Genomic DNA, 18,449 nt, shown 5'->3' on the forward strand with positions numbered 1-18,449 from the left:
TTTGTATGCATCTCTGACTATTTAACGTTCTTAAAAGTGGTTTAAATGGTAGGCATGTTTAATGTGGGTTTTGCCAAATTATCTTCTAGGAAATATTGCTTATTTATACAGCAGCAGGAGAGTTTATTTTTCCTCCCACAACCTCCCCAGCACTGGCTAAAAACATAAACTTTGCCAGATTTATAAGTGAAAACATGTACGCTGAATTTTTAATTGATATTGATTTAAACATTTTTATTGTTCATTTAGTTTCTACATGGTTTGTTTGAGCTTAATCCTCTGCCCATTTTTCTACTTAAGTGTTTAAATTTTTTGATGACACATATGGGTTCTTAATATATTTGGGATATTAATCCTTTCTCTGCCAGGTATATTAAACTTTGTCATTTACCCTTTACTTTTGTTTTTGTTGGTTTTTTAAGTTTTTATATAATCAAAGCACTCTTTTCCGTTTATGGTTCATTCTCTGATATACAATTATTAATGTCTATACTTAAAGGATTTAACTCATCTCTTTTGTGCCTCCTACAATAAAAATTCCTCATCTAAACAAAAGCAATAGCGTCTTTCTCAAAGGCAATTGTGAACATAAATAATTAAGGTAACTGTACTACTGTGCTTTTAAATAATAAAGCAACTTATTAAATGTCAATTATTAGCAGCCCTCAATACACGGCAGTTATTAGTACCACATGGCCATCAGTCGACAGTCTATCATTGTATGCAGGTAACCCGAGCAGATGTACTTGGGTGGGGGTGATACAGTTGGAAAAATCAAATAGACCACAGGAGATAGACGCTGTGATACAGAAGTGCATTTCATATCCCTCAGCAGGTTCAGAAGTGCAGAACAGGCACGAGAAAGGCCCCAGACAGTGCGGGCTCTCTTACCTTAACTTACTCTTCCCCTTCTTCCAACTCAGTTTCTTTGTGCACCACCACTCTTGTGACCGACATGTCGGGGTGCTGCTCTCTGGCTTCCCTGATGGCCTGGGCCAGCGCCTGCCAGGGTCAGGAGAGAGCACTGTCAGCAGAGGAAGAGGAGCCTTCTCAGGGGGAGCATCCATGCATACTGATCACCAGGGATTCCCCCTCAAGCCAAGATGGTTTTATTGCTTTATTTGAGGAAGCAGGAAGATTTGAAATGGGCTCGTGTTCATTTTAGAGAATGCTTCTCATTTCTTCAGTCCTCAATTCTCCTGTCCCTTTTGAATAATAATACATGTAGAAGAAACATGCTGGCTCTAAATTCCTTGCACTCACCAGAAGACTTGGTGAAAATGGATATTCTCTGACCTTAGTATTCCACCTGTAACCTGAGACTAATGTTAAGGTTATACAGATCATTTTATGGTTTGCTGTTAGGCCTGAAGGAATGACACGAAGTATCCAGCACAGGGCCTGCCCTGTACACTCAATTAATACTTGCTATTACCCAATCGCCTAAAACCCCAAGGTGCAGGACCAGGCCTCACTCATCTCTGCCCTCCTATGGTCTCAGTAATTGCTTGAGGTAAAATGTTTGTTGAACTGAAATGGTGCAGGAAAAATACCTATACACTTCTAGGGCATAGAACAATTAAAACTGCAGCAACAATGACACACAATATGTAGAGCTGAAGACCAAATATAGATTAATCTTCTGGTTATAAAGTACAGATATCTATTTTATAGTTGAAAGGTGCAAAGGTTAATGGGTCTTTCTCAAGACCATCCTGCCAGTGGGCTGCAGGGTGATGAACCCAGGGGTGCCCTTCCACTGGGCTGGGCTGTGTGGTAAAGCAGCTAGGTTTCTCTACTCGTATTGTCTACGAGTGCTGTGGCAAAGTGAAAAGATCTTATTTTGTTTAAAGTTGTTTTGGGGAAAAGTAAAAGAAAATACCATGGAACAATACTTAAAATCTAGGACAGATTTCTAAAATATAAAAGAAATTCTACTGGGCTAGAGAGCACCATAACTCATAAGAAAAAGATGCATTTAAAAACAGCAGTGCAATTTTTCCTGTTGCTCTGTCACCTTAGGGGACAACTGCATTTCTTGTTTGGAATATAGTTTCTGCCAGCTGGAAGGTTACTGAGTAAAACTCTGAGCCTATTCTACAAAAAAAGGTAAATCTACAAAAAAAAATTGTTTTTACATCAAAAAACTTTTGCACAGAAGATTGGAAGATACTTGAAAGTGCTTAAATTTCTACTAGGGAACAAATTCTGGTGACTCGCCTATGTCAGGATAAGAGAGAACTCAGACAGGGGACCAGCTTCCAATCTGAGCAGAGGCACAACTGTTTGTCAGATGGGAAGAGCAGGGAGACTGAAGGGCGAGAGTGGAGTGGGGAGATCTCATCTCAGAGAGTGCTTCTGAGTACTGTCTGAGGTGTCAATGGGGAAGGGAGGAGTACAGGAGTGCGGCTCTCCATGTGTGATAGTGTGTTTGGAGGGAAGACGGAGACTGGGATGATCAAAGCTGTCTGGTGTGGAATCCCAACTGGGAAGAACACGCTCTGATGGGAGCCAAAGGGCGCTTATAGACAACTTATCAGATACTTCGACTTTATGTTGGCTCCAAAGGCCTACCTACATCCAAGCAGTGTAATTGTTAAAAGCAAAAATATAAATGATGCTTATGGGACAGCAACACGTGTGAAACATGCTTTAATTAGAAGAATAGTAGGTAAAACCGAAAACTGCTTTAATTATCTCCAAACACAGGTGAAAGCAGTTTGCCATTAGTTCCTTTCATTCCATATATCAGTATAGATATTAATACTGCAAAATGTTGATTATGGCAACAATAAAGACTGGAAAAACCATCACAACGTATTGACAAACTGAGAAGGTATTTTATTAGAACGGGGTTTTGCTCAGTAACCTTCCAGCTGACAGGTGACAGCTGACACGGAGGAGCAACTTCGGTGTTGTTTCCATCTCCCCAGTTTAGAGCCGAGTGTGTCAGGGCTGGCACAGGGTGAAGAGATGCAAAGCAAGCTTCTCTAAAAGCACACTCTTTAATTTGCCAGCAAGAAAGAGATTCTCTTTTTCCTATCTTGTTCTCTTCCACTATTAAGATTTCTTTAATATAGGCAAGGAGCTGGAAAAGGTGTCAATGATACTAAAGTCACTACATGATCAATGTCAGTTTTTGGCAGAGAACTGACTTCCCTCCTTTAATGTTAAGCAGCTCTGTCGCCTCATTACAGGCTTTAAGGAGAATGTGACCTTGTAAGCTTCTGGTGATGGGCATGTCGAAAGCCACAATTATATTTAGTCAAAAAAGTTTATTCCATCTTATACGTAGACATGAAAAGTTATGAAAAAGTTAAAATCTCTATTCTTGCCATTGGATACCTGACCTTGGATTTAAAACAGGCTGAAGCCCATCATACAAATGGGTGCATGTCCTGGAAGCAACAGTTAATGCCGCAGTGGTGTCATAACTGTTTTCTAATGTGAGTTAGGACCAGGTGCATTTTGGTATTAACATTTCAGACTGTGTTTTTACTATTTGCCTTTCAGAAACAGTACTGCCTGGATTTGAGTTTTTGGTTAAAATAAGCCAAAAGAAAAAAGAGTGCACACAAAATAAAAGCTGAGGGTGACCGCTAAGGGGAAAAGTGGCATCTAAAAGGTCAGCAGAGACAGAGATAAAAAAAAAACAAAGGCTGGGAGAAGATCCTGATTTTCATTTTCCACCAAGCCAAAGAATGTGGGCTCCTGCCTAGCATGCTGCAGGAATCCAACAAATGCTTGTTGAGTGAGAGTCCCAGAGCAAAAGAGCAAGAATAGGTTTGCTCCAACTTAAGGTCAAAGGAACTCAACAGTGTACCAGTGAACAGAGCAGAAAAAATCCTCTGCACAGGAACTGGAGGCTTGGTTCCCCATAGGTAATTCACTTCCAGTGGTAAACACGCATGTGTACTGGTCATCTACTAGGAATCTGTGCTCTTAAGTCAAAATTCAGAGTCAGGGCAACCCTTTAACTTCTAATAATTCAAGAGAATGAAAAAATACATATGAAACAGGTGAGAAAATCATGCCTACAAGGGTTTAAAAAAATAGTAATTGTCTTTGTAGGCATAGAAGAAATCTATTTCTCTTTGGTCACATATAGTGAGTCCTATTTTAAACAAGAAATTTTATTCTCTAAAATTCTCTTTGCTGAGGTTCAGCATTGTGTTTAAAGCTGGGTAACGAACATTTGTTCCAATTCTCCAGCTGGGACAGTCAATCGAGCATTTCTTTTCTTTTTCTTCAAGTTGTTATAAAAGGAAAACAGCTTGGTCTCCTTTAAAGCCAAGTTAAAAATCAACTCCGAAAACAAAACAAAAAATTATTATCATTCCTTGGGACTGCTGTCTAAAATTAAAGCTACTCTCAAAGTCTCTGGCGGTTCTATTCATCATCTGCTTTTAAAGTCATGCATTCTGCCCACCATTACAATGGAAGCATGATTCTTTGAAAAATTTTTTCTGAATACATGTGAATTTTCACTTTGTAAAAGACTTTAGATTACCTTCCCCAACTCCTCAATAATACTAATAAAACACCTAGTGGTAAATAGCCCAACTTTTCTAATGCTAAAAAATTTTTTTTTTAAAGTAGGCCAAGTCAAACTTAGTGGCTTTTCATATTTTTTTGGAAATCAGTGCCATCCATTTTTTAATAACTGATAACTTACCTTTAAACCAGGCCCACATGATACCTAATGGCTGCCAGGAATCCTATCAATTATTTTGACCCCAAAATAATTAAGCCAGTGGGAAATAAAGAGTAATCTGTGCTTTATGCTGATCCAGTGTTAGGAAGGCTGAAAGGACAGATCGTGTCTAGGCTGCGAAGTGCCTTTACGCCATGCTTAGAAGGTAGAATCAATGAGTCACTGGAAGAAGGGTCTGCCAAAAACAGGGATGTAACACAATGGCAGGCGCAAAAGTTAGAAAATAAACACCGTCAGTTTCAGAACCAGAACCTTTTTTACCTGGTCATGATCAATATCTGCATCTCCTGTGATCACGATGCGTTTCTCAATTCTTGTTTCAGATATCCCACCTTTTACAGTCTAAAGGTCATAGAGAAAAAGAAAGGGCAATCACTAAAGCATGTTTACACATAATCAGAGAAAACAGATGGAGGACACCAAGACCTTCTGATCACCATAAGGCAATGCACATTGAGTGGGGAAGACTGATATTCTGGAAAACTTTACTTTTAAGCTCAATGGAGAATCCTTTGTTAAAATGATAGCATCCTTAAGTATTCCTCAATCGAAAGCAAGTTTAAAACTACAGTATCAAGAGTTAGGTGAGATTAAGAGGGAAGAGCTGCCATTCAATCCATATAGTCACTGAGACATTCCATTATAATTTCCTGAGCTTCTTCACTCCCAATTTGCCAATTTTTGAAAAGAATAAAAAGAAGAAATAATCGTTTGGTTTATATAAAGTTACAAGGAATTCTAACAATTTAGGTATCTTGTTTAGGTTTGGGAAATTGCTTAATGTTATCGTTTTCACTGCTTGATTTATCATACAAATCATGTGGTTTAGTGCAATAATAAAAAAAGGACTTGGATTTGGTTTAAGATATTAAGATGTGATAGGGTGCTATAAAGGTAGTCATTCAATGTTTGATTTGATTACAGTTTCTGCACATAGTTGTACATGTGGACATGGAGTAGGGCTGAACAAAGGCTGTGTGATAAGACCTGGAGGCGGGAACTCCTAGGTGAACTGCACACAGAGTTACTGGCTTGGAACAAGCTAATAGAGCCTGGGGCATGACAGAGACTGAAGAGATCATATGCCAGTGACATCCTAAAGAGACAGTGAGCAAAATCCACACATTGCTGAGAAAGCACATACCAACTTCTACACCTCTGATAAATTTATACATTATGTCACAAGTGACTTCACTTTACCATAAGAAACAAGGCTTATCACTAGGTCTTAATAATTGGATATATTTTAAAATGTACAGCAATACCATCTTGCATCTGTGACATATTTTTAATGTACAAAGGTTTTTTTGTTGAAATATGAGGTGAAGAAAGCACGAAAGATATGTTTAAGACCTTCAAGCACTAACCAAATGTGAAAAGTAGAAGCAAAAGGAAATACTTGAAAATAAGGCTGGAGAGAGAAATTTGATGACTTCGGTATGCATCAGAATCACATGGAGGGCTTCTTAAAACACACCCAAGGTTTCAGTAGGTCCGAAGTGGAGCCACAGTATTCACCCTTCTAGTTAGTCCCCAAGTGAGGCTGCCGCTGCTAGTCCAGAGACCATACTTTGAGAATCACTGGTCATCTGGTATTAAACATTTAGAAAATGATCTGGAAAAATGCCCCAAGTCAACATACAAGTATTTTAAATCAGTGAGGGAAAATTTACATTATCTGAACAAACTGTTGAAAATTCTGAATAAGTCTTCACTCACTTGCTTCAGTTAAGTGGGCTCATTTGTACTTACCAGCCTTTTGTGCTTCCACTTTCATTAAATTCTGTTACAGCTAGTTGTCTTAGGTATAGCTACTCATAACATATTTTTACCCCCTTGTACTTTACAAAACTGCAATTTTATTTAAATACATTTGTCAATGAAGCCCAATTTCTTGGATACTTTAAATGTAGGCATTTTTATTCCACTGGCACTGTCTGTGTATCACTTTGAAGTGTGTATAGGAACAAAGAAACAATTAAGAAAAGATCCTGTTTGCAATGTACCATCCTCTCCCTAGGATTCCCCTGGATTGCTTTACCTTGGTGATGTGTGTGGTTGTTGTTGTCGACACGGACTCAGAAGTGATGGTTTGTGCGGTCAGTAACGTGCCCGAGTCACCACCAGCCCCGCCATCAATCTTTGGATAGTTGGGGGAAAAATACAAAGCAATGCTTAACGTCCATTATGTTTTCAGAAAAGACCCTTCCCCATCGAATATGCATCTTTTAAAATCTTTGCAGTTGGCAGAAGATGCTACCTGCCTTTGCATGTTTATAGTGGTAATTAACTGACCAGGAGATTGGCTAGCATTTAAAGAGAGTAAAGGCAAAGGCAAAATGCACATGGAGAAGCAAATCCCATACACAGGGAGAGAGAAAAAAGGAAGAGTGGAAGTAGAAGGTGGGACTGAAAGCTACAGGAGAGATTTTGACTGAAGGTTGTTTGTAGAAGCTCAAGGAAGAACTAGCGAATCAGGCAAAGAAGTTTCCAGTGACCAGAAGTGCTGATTTTGTTATTGTTTAAGCACAGGTGGGTAAAAATACACATTTTCTCAGATATCTAAGCAACAAAACCTGACTACAGTATACTTAAACTTGCATGATTTCATTATTTCCTTATCTCTAGTAGACTTTTAAAAAATGACACTGTTCTACAATAGTTTGTGTTGTGAGCATATATATGGGGACATATATTTAAATACATATGCATATATGTGCTCTCTCTACGTACATATATATCTCATATATAAATCCTATGATATATCTAAATAGGTTTTAACTTGTTTGCTTTAATATTAGAAAAGGTAGGAAGTTCTGGAATTTACTAGCAGAAATAATAAAGAAAATTACTATCCTAGTAGTTTATGTTAAGATCACCAACTATATTTGCTTCCTGTTTCCTGAGACTGACACAAGGAAATAACCAGAAGGTCCAGAACCTTTTTTTATTGTTTGTTAAGAGGAAATCTCTCCTGAACTTGGTTCATGCAATGTACTTTTTTATGAGGGCACTTACCATCACAGAAACACAGGAGTACGTGCCTTCCCACCACCCTCATTCATAAAAAACCTGTTTGTGCTTATGTGGGATCTATGCATATTATATACATTTAAGATAACATATCAAAAATAATTCTGAGGAATAGTTCACATATACATACATTAAACCTTTCAAAAAAAAAGTAATCTGAGAGGGTAATCATCTGCCATTCTTCACCTTGGTACAATCTTACTATGAACACTAAGTTTCTCAGTTGAGTGAACAATTGTATAAATTTCGAAACCATTCCATTTTGAATGATACCTTCTTCTCTTTTACGTTACCCTTACGGTTAAGTATCTTAATGCTTACTTCAAATCTTTACAGAATCAATGTCTGATATCTAAAATCAAACCGACAAATCTGATAATTATTTAGACAGACAGTATTACGTTTACATAAGAATGATGACATGTCTTCAGAAGATAATCTCACATGAAGAAGCACAGATGTGTGTGCAGTGTGTAGACTTGCAAGCAAGAGTGAGTTGACTGGATCTATCTTCATGGAGTTGAAGGGGGGAGGGTCTAAACCCTACAAATTACATCATATCCAATAAACTTCATAAGATGATCAGTTTCCCAAGTGTACACAAACATTCCTGGGCATATCAGGCCAGAAATGGCTTACAATAATATGAACAAGATTGGTACTGCCTGTCCTAAATGATCATATGTATGCTTTCCCCACATAATTACTGGGTCATCAATTTGATTGCAGCTCTCTATCTCAATCTAAGAAGCAACAGAGCAAATTATGTTGTTGAGGTTCAGTTATGGAACGGAGATATAAAAAGCGATGTCAAAATCAGAAACATGTAAACTAGGACAAGACAGAATGAAAACAGAATCAGACTGAATAAAAAAAAGAACTCAAATAGTCCAAATCTAGAGCTTTAGTACCTGTGGAGACTCATATGTGATGGTTTTGGTCTCAGTTTGGACAATAGGGACTTCCTTGGTGGAGATTTCCGTCCTTTGTGAGGCATCAGAAATTGTTACCATCTCTGTTTTCACCACTGGTGGCTAAGGTGGAAAGGAAAGGAAAAATAAATTCTAGAGGTAATTATGAAAAGTGCTTAATGGAGCCTTCGAAAATAATTGTGAGAAATATATCCAAACACACACTCATGCACAAAAGAGTAGATGTAAATAATCTAAAACAAAACACTTTCCTTCAAATATCATATATATACACACACACACACATATATATATGATCAGAATAAATTAACATAATGGCTGCATTAATTATGGTACGCTTCTTCAAATTACGATGGTCCCAAACTACTTACATGTCAAGCCTAGTGCACAATGATACATATATTTTAGCTTAGGGCAAGTAACGATAAAATTGAAAACAGAACAGAATGAACTACATGAAGTGACCTGCCTTGATTTTTACTGAAGTTTAAAGAACCACACGGTTTGTGTGAAGGTCCACTGCCTGTAACTAGCACACCATAGGTAGGCTAAGATTTGCTCTTTTCTCCCAAAAGCCCTTTCTGCCCTATTGACAAGAAAATTCCATTTTCAGAAGGAATATTTTTGAGTCTGACTGTTTTCAATTATACCTGTCTAAAATTTGCAGTGTTTCTTCTCTATTACATAAGTTAAACTGTTATATCTAGCACTAGTCCACCATCATTGCATTAATGCTTTGAACAATTAAAAACTTTAAAGGAGAGGTTCACAGCCTATTAACACTGCAGTCTGCTGACCATGTATGTCTAATACAGCACCAGCCTATACTACTACCAAAATATGACAGTAGTTTCTCTGAGAGAAAATTCTCAAGTGTAATTATTTAAAGAGGAACAACTGTATATAAATGAGGAAAATGGTTCAGAGCATTCCAAGACTCTCGAAATGTCTTCTCTGAAGTGAAACAGGCATTTTTTAAAGTAACACAAAAATTAAATGGATAAAAATCCATTTAATTATTTCAAGACAAAGTCACTTCAAGATTTCCAGCCCATCAAAGAGAACAAATATGGATAATTCCTACATGGTGGGCATTTAGTTTTAAAATCAAGAACATTCGCCCTCCCTTAGCATAACTAAAACTGCATCTAGAGACCAAGACTTAATCTAAGAGGAGTGTGGAAAGCTCTCTTTCTTATAGAGAAAAAAGAAAAGACTCATATCCACAATACATGATCGACTTGCGAATAATCCAGAATTGATGATAGGACAGAAAAGAAGAGTAATCTCTTATGAAACAGTCTAGCCTCTGGCTGCCTAAAAGGAAAGAAAAGGCTCTAACCAAACCATACAATCCCTGGAACCTAAAAACAGAAATCACGGTATTCAAGAAATACTGTTTTCATCACTGCCAGATGTTGAATTCAGAGCACCATGGTAATCAGAGCCTGCTGCCACTTCTAAAAATCTTAAATTGAAGAGAGAATGAGCCAAAAAGTCAAACCCAGTCATGACGACGGCAGCACACACACTCAGTGACCACTTTTCAACAACACATACACAATTTTCTAATTAAATCGACGAAAAAGCCGTTTAGTAGGAGGAAGCAGTGCAACTGAAGACGAAAAGCTGAAAACATCCAGAACATGCAAAGAAAAATTCAAGAGTGAAGCAAGAATGAAAAGATGACGTGGTGGTGGTGGGAAAGTTTACGGTCAGGTGATCCAGTGGCGGTAAAGCAGCTAGCAACCATGCCCGCGCTCGCAGAAAATCTACACAGCAGTGCTCCCCGCTTCCTCCCATGAGACATCAAAACCAGAATCTTGTTGAAAAAGCTGAAGGAGAATTGGGTGGACAGGAGAAGAAGAAAGGCAGGTGTTGTCCACCTGAGAAAGAGCTCCAGAGTTTAGCTCCCGCTTGAGTCTCCCATTTACCTCTGAACAACAAATAATTTGTGGCAAAACATCAATGTCAACATGAGACACCTCTCCGTTAACTTTATGTTGCTCGTCCTCTGTTTCTTCACTCATGTCTTGCTTAATAGCGCCTTCGTGTACACTCTTCTCTGCAGATATCTTTGGGGCAACTACAATTTCCTGGGTCACTGTCTCTACTGTGCTGACACTGGCACCTGCTCGTTTGCCTGGGCTGGCTTCTGGCACTGGTTCCTCCCTCTCTACTACCTTGGCTGCTCGGCCGGCTTCTTCCTCCACCTCTTCTTCATACTCCTCCTGCTCTTCCTTTATGGTGTCCTCGGTCGCGCGGTGGTGGGGCCGGTACTCTCCCACGTCTTCCTCCTCCTCGCTCTCACTGCTGCTGCTGCTCTCAGAAGACAGGGAGGTGGAGTCTTTCTGCGTCAGGGGCTCCACCTTACGGATCACCCCGGGACCACTCCCAGGTGATATCTCTTTACCGTTCATTTCTTCAGTGATTACTTTTTCGTCTTTCCCAACCTCTGCCTGCTTCTTCTCCTCCACTACATTCAGAGTCTCATGTGAACTCTGCACAAAAAAAATGGATGAGGGAAAACAAAAATATATGAATAAATGAAAATGATGGAAACCAAAATTAACTGATGGTAGGCTCATGTAATGCAGAAAAGCAAAGATGATTATGATGGCTGACTGAAAGGGAAGCAGGGAAAACGTGAGGGTCGTCAGAAGCATTGAGCAATGGTGTTAAATGGAAAAGGGGGAGGACCTTCGCAGCATCGCTGGCTCCAGTGCAAGGCCCTTCTGGCTCAGGGGCGCGTTTCTGCGGAACAAAAAGCAACCGAGGACACAAAATCAATAAAGATTTACCTCAACACCCACCAAAACAAACATCTGACACTGCAAAGACAGAACAGTAAGAATCAACATCTACAAAATCCTTTGCTCAAGGTCACATAAAAGACAATCAAGACAAATGCAAAAAGCTTACAAAAAAGAAACAAAAACACAAAACAGCCAGCATCCTCCCAAAGAAATAAAGTGTTTTTATGAAAGTTATACCTATAAGCTCTACTTACATAGTTGACAAGGTAGGGAAAAAAACTGGAATTACACTAAGCTTATTGATTATTTTAAAGTATAAATTCTGAAACTTATAAAACCTATTCATCACAGTTTTGACTTTAATCAGACTATACAGCCTGTCTGAAACCCTGATTCCTAAATAAATATAGTATTACTAAGAGAGAACCTTTATTTTCTGCTGGCTCATTTAAAAAACAGCTTTAACTTGTTTTTTATAGTTGGTCTCAGATAACTATTAACAGAAAAATAGTTGTTCCAAAAATGGAATGGGAAGGAATAATACATATAATCTATGATACATCCCAAACTGTACTACAGATCAGCAAAAGGGATATTATATAACATTAGGGTGGAAGTCAATAACGACCCCAAGTGTTTTCTCTTTGAGTTTAGCCTCTTCTCTAGCATCTTTGAAAACTGAAATGAACCAACTTTATATGGAGATGCTCACTCCTGATCCCTGCAGACATCTACTTCTTGGGAGTAAATCTAGTTAAGTAGTATAGTACCTAAATGTTCACTAAGCCATCAGAAGATGCCTGAAAGACATTTAAGGCTTTGAATACTTTTAATTCTGCAAAGCATACTTAGAGCTTCTATACTTGATTGAGGCTTTACCTCCACATATTAACAACTCTCAATCTGAGCTGGTTTAAATGATTCTCTGAATTTAGGCAGATTTTTCTGGAGGAGAGGGGTAAGGAGGCACCCAAAAGAAGCAAGAGAAACATCCAAGCTTTTTCTTTTCCTTATGTTCAAATTCAGTCATTATTTCTTAAATGTTTCTCCCAGGAAGAATTAATTTCACCAATGAAATTGGTGAAAGCACTGAGTGGAAGAGTTCCTGAATATTTGAAAAATAAAAATCACTCTCATATGTGGCTTTTAAAAACAGGGGAAACAAAGTAAAATGCACCTCAAGCAACTGTGAGAAGGGCGAGGAAGAAAGCTTTTCAGGAGCATTATAGTTCACAACAGTGCCCTCTGCTGTCCAAGTGGTGGCTGTCATGCTATCAGAAAAGCCCTTTTCACTAAACAAAATTGATGTTATCTCCTCTTCTAGGCTCTAGAGAGGTCAGAAAAGGAAGAGCAAAGAATTAACAATAAGCCAGACCAGACAGCAGTGACCTATTAAAAGAAAGGAGAGGTTACACAAGAAAAAAAAATCACAGAATAGCATAAATTGAAAGAAAGGTGAGCATACTGAAAGATTCTGTAGCAGGCACATGTGGTGGTTTATCCGAATACCAGCTTTCCATTCTGCTTGAGACTCTTTGATAGCTCTAACCTATGGAAACCAACTAAAACTCCTTGGTCTGTCACTAAAGCTTTAATCACAAACACTGTTTTGTCTATTTCTGAGGCAGCTTTGTGGCATGAGCCTCTGTCTGCACAGGGGCCCCTACACTTGAATCGCCCATTCCTGTGTCCTAGCTTTGGTGACGCTACCTGCCTGTCTCCAATGCGTTCCCTTACGTACTCTGGGCCTTGCCAATTTTGTCATTTCTCTGAGGTCCACTTAATGTCCCATATTTCATGTACAGCCTTCCCCAACCATTCCAGCTCCTAGATCCTTTCCCTTCTCCACACCACTTTAACTGTACAGTAAGTGCTGTGACAGCGACTCACAGAAATCCCCTCAGACATGCTAAATATGATGTGGAATGAAGAAAACAGTACTTGTTTTTTTCCAATAACAAACAGGTAAAGAAAAGAATTCTAAATAGGAAGACAAACTCAGGTGAAAACTCAGTGAGCCATGTTAAAATCATCTGTCCCTGCAAAACTAGTAAGGCAAATTTAATCTTTACGTTTCTGGCCCTAAAGCAATGGTCCCTACCTGCCTAGTAGGGCACAGCAGGAAAGCTGGGGACTGTCCCAGGTACCTGGAATGCCAACAGCAAAGAGTCACCGTGAAGCTTCGCCTCATGTCAGAAGTATGCAGGTGTACTTCCTAATAAGCCCACTGCTCAGAGACCTTGATGAAGGAGTGACTGGGATGCCCCTTGGCATGGTGTACTAGGAGCAGTGAGGAAGAGGGACAGTGAGATGAAGAGGGCTACGAGCATTCACAATATTCAGGAGAGAAAAAAACGCTAATGGACTAATTCAGCTTAATTACAATCTCCATAATTACACCACCCTTGGGGGTTGAGTGGGTGGAGAGGGTGTCCTTCCAAATAAGAGATCACTGGGGAGTTTAAATAAGTGTCATGCATTTAATTATTCAATAAACTATCTTCAAAAATATCTTAAAACTATAGTCATGTAATCTCTACACTCATAAGAGATTACACGAATTTAAATGTGCCATAATTCTCTCAACACATAAGAGGATATACGGTAGAGTTATTTACCTAGTAAAGACTAAGTGATCTGGTTTCCAATTTTCTGCTCTATTCTCAAAATTATTTGTATTCAAACTAAAACCACTTTGAAAGTTTGATGTATTTAAATGAGAAACTACTACTGTTTTTTTTTTTTTTTAATATATAAATCTCTAAATCCATATTATAGAAATTTGGAAAATTTGGAAAATTTATACTCATACATAATTGTTTATTTTACATTTCATTAAGGATTATAATTTAAAGATAATCAAGAAACCCTGCAAAATCAGTAGCAAAATGAAGATGCAACAAAGATGTAAATTTATAAGATATTCTGCTAAAAACCAAAACACTCCAGTAGACTTAACTGCTCACACTCTGTCAACTAATAGTAGTGATACGTGATTTGCTGGGAGGTGGGGGGCAAGCGAATACATTGCCAAATGGTCAATAAGTGTTGGGTGAACAGAAGAATAGATGATTGCAGTTACAATAATCCATATGTATGTCAAATATGTATTTTCCTTCATGTGCTGGAGAGGGAAAAAATAAGAAAAAAGCAGTAACTTCAAGTGCAGATAAACCATTTAGAAGCTTAACAGTGGGTAAACTCCAGATTTAAATTTCATGTAACGTCACTTTAGTGGAGCTTCTATGACATCATATTTGATATTGTACATTTCCAAACCATGACATCCAGAAAAGCGATAATTTTAAACATCTTCACCAAAGTTTCCTACTGCAAAAAGTACAAGAACATTACATTGATCAAATATACCATTTGACATGTTTCTAGAGGATAAAGTTTTAAAAATATATATTTTAAAACGTGATATTAAAGTCATTTCACACAGAGTCTAATTGGCTATGGGATTTCACACTAACATTTAGAGTATATAAATATGCCATTTGGTTTAGCTTTATGACATTATCTTTCTCATTTGCAGCATTCTGGAAATATTTCACCTCAACTACATCTCAAATTCCAGTAGGACAAGACTTCATTTTCCATTTAGTTTGCCTCCTCTCCTACCCCACTGTATGTTCTGATGAATAATGGTCTCTACTGATTAAGAAAATCAGAATTTTGTGGAAACACTTTTTCGTTATTACTGATCTTTGTTCTCAATAATATCTCCTGTAATCCATTCCTCATCCAGCCAGCATCAGAAGGATGCTTGTCAGATCCAAAGGATTATGTCACTATCCAGTTTAAAGCAATTCAATTGGCATCCCCACCACTCCTGTAATACAATTCCAAACTGTCGATGTGGTCTTTAGGACCCTGACAGGATCTGGGGTCTGACCTCCTTGACCGGTCCTAAACCCTTCTCATTTGGTCATTCAGTTCCTTTAACTAGTTCCTGCCTTGGGGCTGTTGCATTTGCTCTTTCTTACACGTGGAAAAACTGTCACCTTGCCATCACTTAAGGTCTCAACTCAAATGCTAGCTCTTCCTGACCACACAGTTCAGCAGCCTTACCCCATCAACTTCCAACACAACACTGTTATTCCATTTTCTTAACACTTCCTTCTTAGTACCTCAAATTTTCTAATTACCGATTTACATGTCCAATGTCTATCTCCGATAGACTCTAAGCTCTCTAAGTCCCAGAAATTAATAGGCAGACCAGCTGGCTAAGCAAGATCAGTGGAAACAGAAAAATAAGAATGTAAAAGCAACAGAAAGCTAACTTCTTAATAATGCCAGATATTTCATATATGCAGGAGCACAGAGAGAGATCTGAGGGGCTGCTGTGGTACACCAAAATCTTTCCTCTTATTAAAAATCTTAAAAATGAAAATTCAAAAGGTTTCCAAATGTAATTAGTAAACTAGTAACCTAAATCACACATAGTTTAACACCACCACAGTGTGCACGAGCATTGTACAAACAGCGCATTTTCACATGAAGTCATGGTTTCCCAAATGCCAGCCACATACATCAAAATTAGGGGTCACTTATCAACTAAATTAGTTGACATGTCTTCGTTTCAAATAGTGGATTTTCAAATAAAATACTTCTGCAATATCTCACCTAATGATCCTCTACTCTTATACATGGAGATTTAACTTTTTATGCTCAAAAATTATTTCTAAAAAGCTTAGGTTGATACATAAGAACAAAAGTATCTAATCCTGTGAACAGAACTGAAAGGAAAAGAGGAGAAAGCAAGAGTATATCTAAGGGTGCCAGGTGAACACCTTGTCTGCCTCCTGGGCTTTTTCTTCAACTGTCCGTGTTGCCGCCATCTGATGCTTCTCCTTCATGGATAAAATATCCTTGAAAAGATGGTCTCCTTTTCTCTATTGTTTTAAACAATAGACAAAATCAACAAATAAGACGAGTACATCACATCGACAGCAACATAAACATAAAAAAACTGTGTGGGTCAGCGCAACAAACCAGATGAAGCTGCACATACAGGGGGGCCAAAATCTTAGCATAACACACACTGTTTCTCTAGAAAACACAACACTCTAGAGTCCATTGCTGAAATATGAACATTAATATCTTCAGGAAATCAAAAAATAAGAATTTAAGTTGTATACAACTTCATAGGACTCTACTATAGTGTTTTAAATCTTAATATTTTCAAAAGTTTTGTGGGTTTTTTTTCAGTTTCAGCAATTACCTTTGCTCATCTGTTCTTAAAGAGCTACTTTCCTTTTGCTGTCACAAACTTAAAGCAACTAACAGTTTTGCTTTTTAAGAAAAGGTGAATAAAAATAGCATGAGACTATTTAAATCAAAAGTATCCAATTTGGCAACATTCATGCCAGACTTGATGATGAACTTAAAGAGAAGTGAGGAATGTAGTGAAAGGGAAAAGATAAAATTGGACGGTGACACCTTGATACACTTTTTAAAATGTGTATTAAATGTAATATAATCACTGTCTCCTCAAGTACAATAAATGAGCCCATGGAAGTTCTTGGTCGATAAAAGGAGAGATTTTGGAGCATAAGTAAAGAACAGATGTAGATAGGAAGGAATGTAGCAGTATTTTAAGAATATATTCTAAAGGCAATACTTATATTGGTGGTGGGGAGAAGTAAATCATGGAAGTAAAGAGTTTGAAGAGATGTTATGGTTGAAAATGTTTTTAAAACACTAGTCTACATTTCATTACTAGGACGTTTCAGTATTAAGTTGTAAGATATAACATTCTCTAAGTTTTCAACAGGATTTATCAGTCTTCAAAGCTAAGTTTAACCCGTTTGTCTCACAGTAATGACCTTAAACCATTCTAAATATGGTCTACATTATTTATTAAGTAAACTTTCTTATTTCAGAAGTCAATATCTGAAAAGCTTACTATTAAATACCATATAATGTCGGTTTCTAACAATTGATTGCCGCTAATTTACTATAATAAAATTGTTATTCTGAAACTATTTCAAGAGTATTTTGAAACTCATACAATTTACCTAAGAACTAGGTCAATGTGTATTACATTTGTTAATAAATATTTAGTATTTTAAAAAATTGTTAGCAATTACATTTAAAACAACAACAAAAAAAACTAAATGAGAACATTTGGTAACTTCCCGAGATTAACATAAGAGAGTTTAACTGAGCTGGAATGAGACATATAGCCAACAAATAGCTAATGACATACCCCTTGTGTCTGTAGGGACAGAGGTGTGATACGTCGTTTTTCCCATTCATTAGGGCGCGGCTCAGGTGTGGATTCCATAAAATTGCGCTTGAGTTCACTAATGCTAGCCTGATGTTTCAGTATGTCCTCCTGGGCCTTATCCAGGTCCTAGCAATATGTAACGCGATAAAGGTGGGGGATGGGGAGGGTGGGGAAATCCAAAAGGAAAAAAACCCAGTAGGACAAAAATAAAAAATAAAACCAAAAAAAAAATAATAATAAGACAAAGCAAACTTATGATTAAAAAACCATATTAAAGCAAGAAAAATGCCAAGTCTCAAAAGCCATATTATCACCGATGAACAAGCTTAGTGAGTTCCTAAAAATTTGAAAATAAAGCCAATGTGTAATTTTTTTATGATGCACATTTCAAAGGGTTCTAATGTTTTCTCTGTTTAGAATTTTTAAAGAAATAACTATTTACATTATTAGTAGGAAATTATGGAACTAATACTCAAAATGGCTAATAAATCTTCTTTCCAATAGCTAGATTTGAAATGTAGCCTATGACTTTGTTCCTATAAATTCGCTTTTCTGATTAGGGCTACTACTAAAGTTGCATTCTATGAACACAGTAAATTAAGTAAAAATAGAGAAAGGTGCACTGAGAAGCACTTTTGGCTTGACAGGAAAGCCAGATCATCCATCAAGACAAACAAAAAAAAAAAGGGGGGGTGGGGGGAATGAACGATTGACTTTTTTCAGGAAGTTCCAGCAGTGGCTTTTAATCCTTAAGGAATAAATAACGGCTTACAGAAGCT

The 18,449-nt window shown here is 37.7% G+C and overlaps 1 protein-coding gene across 11 annotated transcripts in view; it reads right to left on the reverse strand.

Moving 5' to 3' along the window:
* EPB41L2 (erythrocyte membrane protein band 4.1 like 2) overlaps nt 1-18,449 on the reverse strand; it is a 194,697-nt gene that overhangs the window by 16,261 nt on the left and 159,987 nt on the right. For 3 of the 11 annotated variants that reach the window (XM_025042446.1, XM_015600083.2, XM_025042447.1), the window contains 9 exons: nt 17,650-17,796; nt 16,232-16,333; nt 12,613-12,762; nt 11,380-11,433; nt 10,614-11,180; nt 8,659-8,781; nt 6,756-6,854; nt 4,976-5,056; nt 892-1,002 (listed from right to left, as the gene is read on the reverse strand). In XM_025042446.1, the coding sequence (XP_024898214.1) occupies nt 898-1,002; nt 4,976-5,056; nt 6,756-6,854; nt 8,659-8,781; nt 10,614-11,180; nt 11,380-11,433; nt 12,613-12,762; nt 16,232-16,333; nt 17,650-17,796 (1,428 nt within the window). In that variant the 3' untranslated portion in view covers nt 892-897. The remainder of the gene's footprint in view (nt 1-891; nt 1,003-4,975; nt 5,057-6,755; nt 6,855-8,658; nt 8,782-10,613; nt 11,181-11,379; nt 11,434-12,612; nt 12,763-16,231; nt 16,334-17,649; nt 17,797-18,449) is intronic. The other 8 variants (XM_015600086.2, XM_025042448.1, XM_025042451.1 and 5 more) reach the window with 6 other exon arrangements.

Source organism: Pteropus alecto, unplaced genomic scaffold (assembly GCF_000325575.1).
Source record: "Pteropus alecto unplaced genomic scaffold, ASM32557v1 scaffold79, whole genome shotgun sequence".
Lineage (NCBI taxonomy): Eukaryota > Metazoa > Chordata > Mammalia > Chiroptera > Pteropodidae > Pteropus > Pteropus alecto.